At 45.6% G+C, this 15,725-nt stretch overlaps 1 protein-coding gene across 4 annotated transcripts in view; it reads left to right on the top strand.

Moving 5' to 3' along the window:
* Positions 1 to 15,725, top strand: part of LOXHD1 (lipoxygenase homology PLAT domains 1) — a 193,735-nt gene that overhangs the window by 169,911 nt on the left and 8,099 nt on the right. For all 4 annotated transcript variants that reach the window (XM_043444370.1, XM_043444369.1, XM_043444371.1 and 1 more), the window contains 2 exons: positions 9,025 to 9,195; positions 15,152 to 15,284. In XM_043444370.1, coding sequence (XP_043300305.1) covers positions 9,025 to 9,195; positions 15,152 to 15,284 — 304 coding nt within the window. The remainder of the gene's footprint in view (positions 1 to 9,024; positions 9,196 to 15,151; positions 15,285 to 15,725) is intronic.

Raw genomic sequence — 15,725 nt, 5'->3', positions numbered from 1 at the left:
ATGTACTAACCTCCTCATTGAAAGTTCTTCCTATTGCTTTACCTTGCTTAAGCCCTCTCCCAGAATAGTCATCGTATTTGTAACTACATGCTCAGTCTGGCTCCTTTACTTAACTAGTAGCTCCATGAGTACCATTGTCATATTCTTTACTTTTCCCCAATGCCCCTCACACTGCCTGTAACGCAGTGGGGTCTTAATATAGAATTTATTTAATACCTCTATTTCAAGCCCTCATATACCAACCCTGTTTTCTTATGCCTCTACCACAGGGAACCCACATTTCTTCTGGATCAAGGTTTTTCCTTGTGTCTTAATACTTTCAAAAAGTGGGTCCTGGTCATGAATTTCAGGGTCATCACTAGATCCTCTAATAATGGCTTCTCCCACTCCTTGGACACTATGCATATATCTAGACTTTCTCAGTTTTCTACTTTCATTTTCCTTCTTTGCAAAAACTCTACACTCAAATTTATCTCATCCATGTCAAAACCCTGAAAGGAAAGGGGGGCAGTTCAGCACCTTGGACAGCTCTAAAGCTATCCACCCATCATTTCTTGCTACTACTTTGGTTTAGTTTGGCCTTGAAGTACAGAATGAAGCAGGGTTTTGTCAACAGAACACACTGGCCATAGCAAACACCCCCTTCCAACAACACAAGAGACAACTCTACACATGAACATCACCAGATAGTCAATACTGAAACCAAATTGATTATATTTTTTGCAGCTGAAGATGGAGAAGCTCTATACAGTCAGCAAAAACAAGACCTGGACCTGACTGTGACTCAGATCATGAGCTCCTTTTTGCAAAATTCAGACTTAAATTGAAGAAAGTAGGGAAAAACACTAGACCATTCATGTATGACTTAAATCAAATCCCTATGATTATACAGTGGAGGTGACAAATAGATTCAAGGGATTAGATCTGGTATACAGAGTGCCTGAAGAACTATGGGCAGAGGTTCATAACACTGTAAAGGGGGTGGTGACCAAAACCATCCGCAAGAAAAAGAAATACAAGGCAAAGTGGTTGTCTGAAGAGGCTTTACAAATAGCTGAGAAAAGAAGAGATGTGATAGGCAAGGGAGAAAGGGAAAGATACCCAACTGAATGCAGAGTTCCAAAAAACAGCAAGGAGAGATAAGAAAGCCTTCTTAAGTGAACAAAGCAAAGAAATAGAGGGAAACGATAGAATAGGAAACACTGGAGATCTCTTCAAGAAAATCGGAGATATCAAGGGAACATTTCAGGCAAGGATGGGCACAATAAAGGACAGAAACAGTAAGGACCTTACAGAAAGAGAAAAGATTAAGAAGAACTGGTAAGAATACACAGAAGAATGATATAAAAAATTCTTAATGACCCAGATAACCATGATAGTGTGGTCACTAATCTAGAGTCAGACATGCTGGAGTGTGAAGTCAAGTGGGCCTTCGGAAGCATTACTACCAACAAAGCTAGTGGAGGTGATGGAATTCCAGCAGATCTATTTCAAATCCTAAAAGATGATGCTGTTACAGTGCTGCACTTGATATGTTGGCAAATTTGGAAAACTCATTAGTGGCCACAGGACTGGAAAAGCTCAGTTTTCATTTCAATCCCAAAGAAGGGTGATGCCAAAGAATGTTCAAACTACTGCACGATTACTCTCATTTCACATGCTAGCAAGCTTATATTCAAAATCCTTCAAGCTAGCCTTCAGCAGTGGGTGAACTGAGAACTTCCAGATGTACAAACTGAGTTAAGAAAAGGCAGAGGAACCAGAGATCAAATTGCCAACATCGCTGGATCATAGAGAAAGCAAGGGAGTTCCAGGAAGACATTTACATCTGCTTCATTGGTTATGCTAAAGCCTTTGCCTGTGTAGATCACAACAAACCATGGAAAATTCTGATGGGAATACTGTAACACCTTACTTGTCTCCTGAGATACCTGTATGCAGGTCAAGAAGCAACAGTTAGAACGGGACATGGAACAGCGGACTGGTTCAAAATTCAGGAAGGATTATGACAAGGCTGTATATTGTCACGCTGCTTATTTAATTTGTGTGAAGGTTGTGCATGCCTACCAAGTTACTTCAGTCATGTCCGACTCTTTGTGACCCTGGACTGTAGCCTGCCAGGCTCCTCTGTCTGTGCGACTCTTCAGGCAAGAATACTGGAGTGGGTCGCTGGCCCTCCTTCAGGGGATCTTCCCAACCCAGGGATCAAACCCGAGTCTCCTGTGGCTCCTGCATTGCAGGTCGATTCTTTCCCTGCTGAGCCACCACGGAAGCTCTATATGCAGATTACATCATACAATGCCAGGCTGGATTTATCACAAGCTAGAATCAAAATTGCTGGGAGAAATATCAGCAACCTCAGATATGCAGATGATACCACTCTAGTGGCAGAAAGTGGAGAGGAACTAAAGAGACTCTTGATGAGAGTGAAAGAGGAGAATGAAAAGGCTGGCTTAAAGCTCAACATTCAAAAAAAACCAAGATCATGACATCCAGTCCATTTACTTCATGGCAAATAGAAGGGGGAAAAGTGGAAACAGTGACAAATTTTATTTTCTTGGGCTCCAGAATTACTGCAGACAGTGACTGCAGCGATGAAATTAAAAGACATTTGCTCCTTGGAAGGAAAGCTATGACAAACCTAGACAGTGTATTAAAAAATCTGAGACATCACTGTGCCAGCAAAGATCCATATGGTCAAAGTTATGGTTTTTCCAGTAGTCATGTATGAATGTGAGAATTGGGCCATAAAGAAGCCTGAGTGCCAAAGAATTGATGCTTTTGAACTGTGGTGCTGGAGAAGACTCTTGAGAGTCCATTGGACAGCAAGGAGATCAAATCAGTCAATCCTAAAGGAAATCAATCCTGAATATTCATTGGAAGGACTGATGCTGAAGCTGAAGCTCCAATACTTTGGCCACCTGATGCAAAGAGCCAACTCATTAGAAGAGACCCCGATGCTGGGAAAGATTGAAGGCAAGCGGAGAAAAGGGCAGCAAAGGATGAGATAGTTAGGTAGCATCACTGACTCAATGGACTTGAACTTGAGCAAACTCCAGGAGATACTGAAGGACAGGGAAGCCTGGCATGCTGCAGTCCATGGGGTCACAAAGAGTGGGACACGACTTAGCAACTGAACAACAACAACTTTGGTGTAGATGCCAGGATCTTCTAAGAGCCTGGTTCCTCCCTTAGATAGCCCAAGACTATCTGATTACCTTTGGTCTCCTCATCGCTCTTGGACTTAAAGAAATTCCAAGTCACAGGCTGGAATCAAGATTGCTGGGAGAAATATCAATAACCTTAGATATGCAGATGACACCACCCTTATGGCAGAAAGTGAAGAGGAACTAAAAAGCCTCTTGATGAAAGTGAAAGAGGAGAGTGAAAAAGTTGGCTTAAAGCTCAACATTCAGAAAACTAAGATCATGGCATCTGGTCCCATCACCTCATGGGAAATAGATGGGGAGACAGTGGAAACAGTGTCAGACTTTATTTTTTGGGCTCCAAAATCACTGCAGATGGTGACTGCAGCCATGAAATTAAAAGACGCTTACTCCTTGAAGGAAAGTTATGACCAACATAGATAGCATATGAAAAAGCAGAGACATTACTTTGCCAACCAAGGTCCATCTGGTCAAGGCTATGGTTTTTTCCAGTGGTCATGTATGGATGTGAGAGTTGGACTGTGAAGAAAGCTGAGCGCCAAAAATTGATGCTTTGAACTGTGGTGTTGGAGAAGACTCTTGAGAGTCCCTTGGACTGCAAGGACCAGTCCATCCTGAAGGAGATAAGTCCTGGGTGTTCATTGGAAGGACTGATGCTGAGGCTGAAACTCCAATACTTTGGCCACCTCATGTGAAGAGTTGACTCATTGGAAAAGACCCTGAAGCTGGGAGGGATTGGGGGCAGGAGGAGAAGGGGACGACAGAGGATGAGATGGCTGGATGGCATCACCAACTCGATGGGCATGAGTTTGAGTGAACTCCAGGAGTTTGTGATGGACAGGGAGGCCTGGCATACTGCGATTCATGGGGTCGACATGACTGAGTGACTGAACTGACTGACTGACTGATGTCATCTTCTTCCCTTTGTAAGCAGAGAAGTGACCTCCTCCTCACCAACCAGACTTTGGGTCTGAAAGCAAGATCCTGTCATTGGCAAGAACAGAAAGGTTTTTGTGTCTTCAATGAGCCCAAGTGGTTGGATACTAGGGTCAGAAGAGGACCAAGATTCTCTTTATAGTAACTTTTTCTCTTTATAGTAAAATTTCCTCTTTATAGTAACTTTCTCCTCCAGAGATGAAAGTTTAAATGTATAATACAGAGCCATACCTAATCCCTTTATTTTTTCATGCCATTGACTTTTGGAGGAACAGGGCCCACTGATCTATAAAATTTGCACAGTCTGGGCCTGTCTGCTTGCTTCTTTATGGTGTCATTACTTTCTTGTTCCCCATATTTCCTACAATCTGAAAGTCAGCTGTAAAGACTTGATTAGATCCAGGTTCGATATTACTTGGCAAGAATACTGTATATGTAGTATGAGGGCTGCTTTAAAATGGGTCTTGTGTACTTCATATTGTATCACAGCCATCTCATACTTACTGACGCTCACGTCCAATGGTGAGTCCAGGGCTGACGGCTTGATTCCTCCGTTGTAAACTCTCTCCCGTCACTCTTCATCTAATGGCTTCTCAGTGGTGATCAGTTAGAGTTATAAATGCTTTTCTAATTGTTATTTCTTATCCACTTATTAGCTAGAATTCTTCTGTAAAAAAAAAAAAAATTGTCCCTCAGGCTATTTGATTACCGTGAAATGTAGTTCATAGATGAAAATCAAGATAAATGATTAATTCTTCCCCTTAATTCCAATTACCCAGATAACTTTATAATACTGAACAAATTATAACAAGAGTGTTTATTTTCTTGTTTTTCCTCTTGCTTTCTTCTGAAATGAAAACTCTAATGAATATATTTTCTTTTGAATAATATAAATTCATAGAAATGCATAGGATCTCAGAAATCATGCATTTTAACCCAGTTAGGTTGCTCAGATAAGGAAGCTGAGGCATAGAGATGCTATAATATGTTCAGTTTGGTTGGTGTGCTGAGAATCGAGTCTGCAGATCTCCCAGATCCAGATGTGTCACTCTGGGCATCCTGTCTTGGATGATGTACATGAAAAAGTATTTGTGAAGAGATACTAGCTAGATTCTGGGACTCTGTGATGGCTCCATATCTCATTTCAAACAATCTATTTACCCTTTTAAAGATAAATTTTGTTTACCCACATGGACTTTAGCTTGCCAAAGTTATTTTTTAAAGAAATTACTTGAAAAAATAAATTATCTATTCAAGCAATATTTTAAGGGCTTGCACTGAAATTTTTAAAACTGAGAGATCACTATAGAAAGTAAATGTAATTTATCAATTCTGTGTTTATTGAGCACTAAGTCAATACACCTGTGATATAATCAAGAAGTTTAAGACATAGCTTCCACACCTTAAAATCAAACTGGAGAAGTCTCTCTCTCTCACACATACACACACACACACACACACACACACACACAATCACTATTAAAGAGTTCATGTTCATGATCTCACTAGAAAACATTTATTTCCCAAGCCATCTTGGGCAAGTATTCATGGGCAAGTGAATAAATAGATGATGAATGCCATGGGGCTGGGGAGTTTGGAAGGTCTCATGGAGGAAGTGAGACCTAAGTTGTCCAGAGGGTAGGTGGGAATTTAGGGCAGGGAAATAGCCTTAATGAAGATGAAAGATACAGCTAAGTGATGCTGAATAAATCTATCTCACTGGGATGAAGGAGTTGCCTTAGGAGTCTCCCTTACTGAGGCAGGAAATGAGGTGGATGGAGTCAGGATGAAGAAGGCCCTGTATATATAAACATAGGATTGGACCCTTTTCCCCATCAGATGTGAAAGGCCACTGAGGAATCACAAGTAGCAGATAGCATGATGAAATCCGGGAAGTATCTGGCAGTCAGTCTCCCTCCTATTTGGAGTCTGCCTTCTCTTGACTGGAAAGATTGGGGCCCTATGCTCATTCAACTTTTTTTTTTTTTTGATTTGTGGAAAATTGCTTTACAATTTTGTATTGGTTTCCGCCATACAGCAATGCGAATCAGTCATAATTATACATATACCCCTTCCCTCCTGGGCCTCCCTCCCCAGCCCCATCCCACCCTCTCCACACCAGCGTCCCCACCCCAGGTCATCACGGAGTGCCAGGCTGGGCTCCCTGTGTTGTTTAGCAACTTCTTGCTATCTATTTTACACTTCATTCAGTTTTCAAACTTTTTTTCTTATAGTAAATCTTAGAACCTTTGGGATAAAATGATTTCACTAGGACAAGCCATTGCTCCCTGGCGGGGCTTTGAATTATTTTTCCCTTCCATTCATAGAATGTTACCACCAGTGTCCTTCCTTATTCCTCCCTATTTAATAATGGTGCACTCATCCATTCAATAAACATTTATTGAATAATGTGCTAAGCATTGCTCTAGGCACTAGAATATAGTGGTGGATATAGGGCAAGACTCCTGCTCTCTAGGCTGTAACAGACAGTATACGCAATGTGCAAGGAAATAAAACCGAAATTATTTCAGACTATGAAATGGGTATACGTTAATGTGATAGCAAGTAATTAGGGATGGGCAAGTCTCCGCAAATTGGAAAGGTTTTCCCAAAGACAGGACATTTGATTTGATACCTCAGTGATGAAACACTGTGGATATTCAGAGCCTAGGGTATATTGTTGCAGGCAGACAGAAAAGGTATGTGCAACATTTCCATAGACAAGACTAGATTTCATATGTTAAGGTACTAAAAGGTGTAAGTGAAATATAGTAAGTAAAAATGCAAGTAGTATGAGATGAAATCAAAATGGAAAGGGGCCAAGTCATGTCAGTTCTTGTAGTTGTTAGTGAGCTGTTTGCAGTTATTCTGAGAGTAATGGGAAGCCATTGAACAGTTTTCCATGACAAGTGACAAAATCAAATCTGATTTATGATTTCAAAAGATCACTATGATGCATGTAGAAGGATAGTAATTATAGCATTGCATGTAGAAGTAAAAGTTTGGATAACAACTAATTATCCATCAGTTAGGACAAAGCAGAAATTGTCTTGTGTGTGCATACAATGGAATACCATGCAACTATGAAAAGGGATGGGCAGATATTTATGTACTGATATAGATTGTGAGTGAAAAGCTAAGATGCCAGACAGTGTGGGATGTTTGCTATCTTTGTGTAAAAAGACAAGTAGGACTCTGAAAGAGGAGATTCTGTAAAGAAATGGATTCTCTAGTGGTGGGATTAACTTGGTTCCCTATTGATCTATGGTGGTAGTGCTGCCACACAACTAGCCATTCTGTAACTGTGGTCTGTCTATTTCTCCGGTGTCCTCACCAGCAGAACCCAGTCATATGACTTCAGCCTTCCCAGAGCTGCCTCTTCTAGTGTTTGATAGGTTCTTAGTATAGAAAGTCACGGTAGGATCCCTGTTAATCCCTTCCAACATTTCCAAAACAAGGCAATTAAATAATCAGCGGGCATGAAGCTAAGAGTAAAGCTTATTTATCTTACAGTGGGTGGGGTTAGTCTGCTATTCACCATGGAAGGAGTTCCTTTGCAGAATCAAACTTGAAAAGAGAGTCGAAGATGGTGTGAGACAGTGCCATGCCTTCAGAGGAGAGAGGGAAGGGGGGTTGCAGAGGGAAGAGAGCAACCTGCTAGCACACACCAGGGCAGCCCGGGTCAGGCTGCCTCCTCCTCTGGTTGTCTTCACCCGCACACTAAGGCCCTGAACTGCCTGTGGATAAAGTTAAAGGCAGCCCAGAATCCACCCTTTCCATCATCCCGCTGCTTTCCTCTGTTACCACCATGCCTGGAGCTTTGGAAGTGCATTCAGGAGTGAAACCTGCCCAGGATATGGAGCAGAGTGCGTCTGTTATTTCCACTTAACACTGTGCTGGGCTTAGTTGCTTAGTCATGTCCAACTCTACGTGACCCCATGGACTGTAGCCCACCAGGCTCCTCTGTCCATGGGGATTCTCCAAGCAAGAATACTGGAGTAGGTTACCATGCCCTCCTCCAGGGGATCTTCCCAGCCCAGGGATCGAACCCAGGTCTCCTGCATTGCAGGCAGATTCTTTACCAGCTGAGCTACCAAGGGAAGCCCCCACTTAATACTAACCATTTGTTATTTACATTTTGAATTTAAATAAAACTTAAAATATGCATGCAAAACAAAAACTTTATTGATAAAATAACACCGCTTTTGAACTCAACAGAACCATTGTAAAATTTAACTTGTTCTAGGACAGGCTGATTTCCACTTTCAGTAAAGACTTATCTTTTAAAACATATGAAATACCTTTTACACCAGGAATGAAGCTATACGAGGACTGCCAGTATGTATGCTCTACCCGTGAGCCTTAATGTCTGCTCCCTGTGGACCGGGTGACTGGAGGCATGTGCCCATCTTTGTGTGCCTCTGTGCTTATAACCCTTGAGACCAATGGCAAGATCTAGGGATGTCACTTTGAGCAGTGTCTGATCCTCCCTCACCATTATTGAAATGGCTTTTTGTTGGAGACTCTTGGACCGCCCTTCCAACCCCAAGTGGCATGAGAAGGCAAGATGTGAAAGTAAAACATATACATGCCCCCCTTGCAGCCTTCTGCACGTACTATGGACACACAGATCCTCTAAGAGTTCCTGAACCCAAGTTAAGGATTTTGGAAAGAGAATTATTGGGTTGGTCAATAATATCTTATGGAAAAACCTAAACAAACTTTTTGGCCAACCCAGTCTATCCTCTGGGCTAGAGGTATCTCAGAGATCATCTAACCCAACCCCTCATTTCATCAACATGGAGACAAAGGCCCAGAGAGGACAGAGAACTTGTCCAGGGCCACACAGCCAGCAGATGTAGGGAGCAGAAGTCTGAAAGCGGAGGAAGAGCCCATTCAGCCTCCATGTCTCTATTCTCAGGGATATTTCCCGGCTGGCACCTGAGCCATGTCGACGTGAAGGACAACTCCCGCGACGAGACCTTCCGCTTCCAGTGTGACTGCTGGCTCTCCAAGAGTGAGGGCGACAGGCAGACGGTCCGCGACTTCGCCTGCGCCAACAATGAGATCCAGGACGAGCTGGAGGAGACCAGTATGTGGGGACACCGGTGGGCCCTGCTTAGATGCAGCCTAGGCAGAGGGAGGGGGGAACAATGTTGGAAAATCTAAAGGAAGCTCTCTCATAGCTGGAGGGGAATCAGATGCCCAATGAAAGAAATAATATAGGAGCAGTGCGTAAGCACCCTAAGTGTTGCTTCGTGAACCTGAGACAGCCAAGATTCTGGTGCCAGCTCATGGCCCCAGATCACAGGGACTTATTAGGTAGCAGAAAACCCACAGGGGACGAGCTTACCCTGGGCAGTTTGATGTGATGCTCTCTCTGATTTACTTTTTTGTCGTAGACTCTCTCCAACTGATGTCTATGGCAACAGCCACCAACTCAGGCCTTCCTGAAAACAGAATGTGTAGGGGAGCCAGCATCTCCACCAACAGCTTTCTCTTTGGTTCCTTCCTCAGGGCATGTGTAAAGGGTCCTTGGTCCCTAAGGTGGATGGCCATAAAGGACCAGGGAGGTGTCTCTTTAATACAGATGCCAGTATCTGCGTCCGACAGATTTGATGAAGGCTTATCAATAACAGAGCCTGATGTAAAGAAAGGATTTTCCAACCTTTTCTTACTGCAGCTATCTAGTTACTGTAACACTAGCTGCAGTAAGACTTAAACCCACAAATCTCAATAGCTAAATACAATAAAATCTGTTTCTTACTGATGTAATCAGTCCAGTGTGGGTGTTTGGCAAGAGGCCTTCCATGCTGTGATTCAGGGGCCCAAGCTCTTCTCACCTGCCATTTTCAACATGTGGCTCACACATTTCTTGAAGAGGGAAAAGAGAGCTGGGAGAAGGCACATTCCATACTTTCTCAACACATTAACTCATATTCTAGGAGTCATGTGGCTCCACCTAGATGCAAGGGCACCTGGGATTGTAGTACCTGGCTGGACTGTTGCCCCGGGCAAGCTCTGTACATCACAAAAGAGAAGCATGGATCCTTGGTGAAAAGCCACTACGCCTTCTGCACCATGCCATCCAAACTGCCCAGTGATGACTCAGCTGCTTGGAGAGGAGTGATCACTGATGGTACTGGGAGCTTTCAGACAAGGGCCAACCACTCATCCGTTAGCCTCAACGTATGGGGATAACTGCCCTAATTCAGAGGGTGAACTCCCAGCTTCTTTAATTGTACTTACCGGGGGCCCACTTTTATTTTAGATGCTATGAACCATGCACACTGCTTTGTTCTTATTAGTTTCCTTGTACTGAACTGTGCCCATCTGTTGATGTCCCTACGCAACTATAATCTCCCAGAGGTCAAGGACAGAATCACTCTGCAGGCCTTGGGACTTAGTAGGTGCACACATCATTAGAGCTCAGCAAATGAAGGTTGTTTTTCCTTGGGGCCTCACAATCTCATTAGTGGTGGAGGCTAATGCATAATTGCTAACATGAGCAATAAAGGCTCCTGGGGCCCTTGGCGTTCAGGGGAGGAGAGATTTGTGAGGCTGGGAGCATAACCACGGAGTTTCCTTCACAGATTTCCTGCCAAACAGCTTGCTAAGACCTGTGGAATCGGGGTTGGTAGGGAGCTTGGTAGAGGGGAAGCAGTACTTGCATTAATTCCAGAAGGATGTGTGTGAGACAGAGATAGAAGGGCAGGGACACCAAGCCCAGGAATGGTCTGGATCGATCTGTCATTACGAGGAGCCTGCAGAGGGCAGGGTGCCCAAAGGCCAGTGACACCCATGTCCTCAGATGGAGGCTCATCCTAGGGAGAGTCAGGGGATACAATTTAAGCCAATCATTCCAACCTCAGCTGTCTTTAACCAAGTGACACAGCCTGATGTGGGTTCCGGGACACACTAATGAATAGGGCAGAGATCCTGCCCTCATGGCATTTACATTCCATGTCTGTGGCCCCAGGGGCATCTCTGAGCACTTGACTTGTGAGAATAAACACCCTCTCATATCTGAACAGAGCTCCACACATCCCCTGTCCTCACTGGATCCTCGCCACCCTACACTGACCCTATGAGCTGGATAAGGGCAAATTCCCCTCTCTATATCCTAGGTATGGAAAACCAAAAACCAAAAAAGTGAAGCAACACATTTAAGACCTAGCCAGAGCCAGTAGGACGCGTATGACCTGATTCCTAGATCAGGACTCATCATACCATGGCCTCTGTGTCATTATTGGGCCTGGTGGATACTCCAGATTGATCAACTACCCCACCTTGTTTAGCATCCTGTTTGCTGCCTTCACCTCCAATTCTTGTTAGCAATTTCAGAAGCTGCTCCCCATCCTCTGTAAGCCTCAGCCTCTGTAGGTGATTCCAATGTGCAGGCAAAGCAGAAAACCATTGGCAACTTTTAAATAATACTGATATTTGGGTCTCACCCCAGAGAGTCTGCGTTAAGTCCTGGACAGTAAGATCATGTGCTTTTGTGTGCATATGCATGGACACAGCACACACACACATACATGACACCTAGGAGGGGAGAAAAATCTCTCTCTAGGGCGTGCTGTGTGGGTGCTAAGTCACTTCAGTCATGTCCAACTTTTTGCCGCCCCATGGACTGTAACCCACCAGACTCCTCTGTCCATGGAATTCTCCAGGCAAGAATACTGGAGTGGGTTGTCATGCCCTCCTCCAGGGGATCTTCCCGAGCCAGGAATTGAACCCACATCTCCTTCATTGGCAGGCGGGTCCTGAGCCTCCTGGGAAGCCCCCTCTCTGCGACATTCTCCAGCAAGACCAATGCCTCCCTGCTCTACAGCCCCCTTCCTTCTTACTCACCCCTACTTGAAGCCTTCTCAGGCTGCTCAGTCAGCCTTATCTGCAGCATTTCCAGTTCCGATACAATCAAGCTTCATGACCAACTCCTCAGGTTGGAGGACTCACTGCTCCACCAGGCAGCTCTATTTAAAACTTCATCTTTATGATTTTGTTCTTGAAGCTGCTGTCCTCTGGCAGTCCCAATGGAGGCAAACAGAAAACTTCAGGAGTAGTCAGGACTAGGTTGTACATGCCTAAACCCCAGCCCTAAGCTGGCTCTAGGAAAAAGGGAGCATGTTGGTGCCCAGAACTTGGAAGTTTCAGGTGGAGCTGGCTGGGGCTTGTTTGTCTCCAGAGGCTCCAGTGGTTTCAGTTTGTCCCCTTTTCTTCTCAACTGTTTCTTTCTCTACATCGTGGGAAGATGGTGGCTGGTATCCCCAACCCCATAGCCTTCTAATTGACCAACTTTGGTGGAAGGGAAGAGAGCATCTCTTAAGGAATAATTCTGATTGTCCAAGTCTGGGACTCTGATGCAAAACCACATGGGAGGAACATCCAGAGCCAACAAGGGTCCTGGCAACATAAGATGGGGGAGGTGACGTGGAGCAATAAGCTGCAGGTGCCCGCTGGATGCCCATCTGTCCTCTGGCGGTGCTCCTCGGTGCCTGGTGCCCCTGCTGTCCTGGCCTCAAAGCAAACACCTATCTGTTCAGGAGCTACTCACGTGAGATGTGTTGGATCCGCTCGGCGCATCCTGGGCTTCTGGTTCATCTCTGTCTGCAGATGCCACGCCCAGAGCACAGGCAAGATGTCAAGGGCAGACAGCTCTGCACTCCCCTGTCCTGCCACATTCATGCCCGCTGAGCCCACAGTATCTTTGTCAGTGGCCCCTTCATGTGAATGAATTGCACGGTGGCTACGGAGCCACTTTCTCCAGCTGGACTCCTCCCATGGGGGTGTTGGCCCCGGGGTGAGCCTCACGTGGATCCCTGCTAGGCTGGGTTCCTACCCGCCCCGCTCTGTCAGGTCCCTGGTCCTCCTCTTTCCTTGCCTCCCAGCAACCTATAAACAAAGCTGAGAGTCATGCCTTCCACATTTTTATCAAGTCATTGATGAAATGACTTTTCCAAGGTGGAAACAGGCTGATTGAAAGACCGTTGATGCAACTAGCCACGTTTGTTTTTAATCCATCTGAATGTCCTCACTTACACACCTTCCTTCTCTGCCTTGTCCTTGGGGCCGTGAGGAGAGGGTTGGTTACAATCCACACGCATGTCCTCCTTGAGCTGATCGTAGGAAGCAAGTAGGTTCCTGGTGCTCCCTGCTTTCTTCCCTGGGCACTGACAGTCCATTTCCTTACAAGGCAGGATCCACTTTGAATTCACAGGTATCTGGTTTGCAGAAATACCTTACCCTCCCTGTGTTGGCTTTGAGCCCCCAGCCATGGCTCAGCTATCTCCTGTCCTGGTGCTGTGAACGGTTGGGCCTGCAGAGACGGATTCTTCTTCCAGGGCTGTGCTCGCTGTGGATCTCCTCCCCTATCCTGGGATCTGTGCCCAGATTCATTCTACATGTGACTTCAGAGAAGTCACAAAGGCAACAGGTCACTGAGAGGTTACATTGAGCTGTAGACACAGCCAGCCCTTCTAATTGTCTTTATCACATTTCTGAGATAAAAGCACAGAGATCAAACTATCTCTTTGGATCTAGAATTCCAAATCCTCAGTGACTCACTAACGGCAGGAAGACAAATATTGTGTCTTCCTGTGTGCCAGCTCCATCCCAGCTGGTCCTCGGGGAGTGGGGCAGGATCTCATGGATCTCGTGGATCTCAAGCCCCTCCCCTGCCCTCCAGTATCTTTGCTTATGCTCCTTCCCCTTCCGCCCTCCTAGAGCATCCTTCAGTTCTCCGTTGATCACAATCATGACTCTTCTTTGAGGCCAAGCTCACACACTGCCTTCTTCATGGAGCTTACTGCGATGAGCCCAGTCATTCATTATTTGCTCAAGAAATATTTATTGAGTGTCTATGTGCCAGGCACCGTTCTGCGCACTTGGGATTTACAAGGAGCAAAACAAAGACCCTTGCCTTCATGGAGCTAACATTCAGGTGGGAGGGGGTCATACAATAAACATTAAAATGATAAGTAACTGCTTAGCATATTAGAAGGTACTAGGTAAGAGAAGATGGAGAAGGAAATGGCAACCCACTCCAGTATTCTTGCCTGGAGAATCCCAGGGACAGAGGAGCCTGGTGGGCTGCCATCTGTGGGGTCGCACAGAGTCAGACACGACTGAAGCAACTTAGCAGCAGCAGCAGGTAAAAGAAGATGATAGAGCTCAGTAGAACAGGCTGGAGACCTGGGAAAAATGGGTTGGAATTTGATTAGGGTGGTCCCTGAGAAGGGGACGTCTGAGTAGGACAGGAAGGAGTGAGCCAGGCCAACATGGGTGGAGGTGGGGAGAGAACGAGGATGAGCCGCAGACAGAGCTCTAAGGCAGGAGCAGGCCTTGTGCAGAGCAGAGCGAGCAAGGGGTGGGGGGGGAAGTGCTGGAAGGTGAAGTTGAAGATGTAACGGGAGCCAGAGCCACCCTCCCCCCCTTGGTACTTGCGCCCTTTGCCGCAGGTTATTCTGTTCTGCGGTGTCATCAGTGTTTCCGTCTGGGGCCAGAGATGAGTGCTAGGGTCACCCAGAGTTTAGCCCAGTCCTGACACTAGACACCCGCTTAACAAATGAAACAATGCTGACCTGCTTGTGGAAACTTCAGGGGAGGGAGGTTGTGATGCTGAGCTTGACACCAAAGTGAGAGCCGAGACAGGACAGAGGCTGTTTGCCAGAGAAAGTTCCAGGCTCTTCTGGAGTCTCTCCTGCCTGGATCTTCCCCTCCCCTTTCTGTAGCTGGGCCCTGCCTCTCCTTCCTTCTCTTTGCTCCTGATCTTCATTTTGCATCTCAGAGACTCCTCCATCCCTGAGAGCCAGGCCCCAGCATCCCTCGGGAAACTTATCCCCACCTTGTGGTTTGCCCCCAAATCGAGGCAGGTTCTGTTTATGGTGCCTCGATCCTAAAGATTTTAACCTGCGCCCCAGCCCCCGCACTTGAGGCTGTGGTCTACGACCAGATGCAGGACCTGAAGGGAGAGGCGGGTTGGCTTCTGCCCCAGTGGTGGGTGCCGCTTCCCCTCTGCTGACCGTCTCCCACCTTCTCCACCACAGCCTACGAGATCGTCATAGAAACCGGCAACGGAGGCGAAACCAGGGAGAACGTCTGGCTCATCCTGGAGGGCAGGAAGAATCGATCCAAAGAGTTTCTCGTGGAGAATTCTTCCAGACAGCGGGCCTTCAGGAAGTAGGAAGAGGGGGTGCCCACAGGGGAACGGGGATAAGTGGGGTGGGTAAGAGGGGACCCCCAAGAACCAACCCTTTTAGTTGGGGCCATAAATGTACAAATGGGCCTAAGCAGCAAGGACTTACTGAGTACCTACTGTGTACCAACGCCATTCCAGCTCTAGGGTCACAACAGGAGCTTTAGAAAAGGGAAGGGAGAGGACTATCATTTAAAGACAGCCCCCCTCTGAGAGACTAGAATCTAATTGTTTCAACGACTAGAAAAAAAGGATAATTATGTAATATGATAGAAGTGCTAATTATGGCCACAATGGCAATCATAGTACAATATAAAAATGTTTCAGATTCATATGTTCTACACCTTAAATTCACACAATGGTATATGTCAAATGTATTTCAATTTTTTAAAACTTAATGCAAAACTACAACAAAAATCACTTAA

Source organism: Cervus canadensis, chromosome 23, assembly GCF_019320065.1.
Source record: "Cervus canadensis isolate Bull #8, Minnesota chromosome 23, ASM1932006v1, whole genome shotgun sequence".
NCBI classification, from domain to species: Eukaryota; Metazoa; Chordata; class Mammalia; order Artiodactyla; family Cervidae; genus Cervus; species Cervus canadensis.
This window is presented reverse-complemented; position numbering and strand designations above follow the sequence as displayed.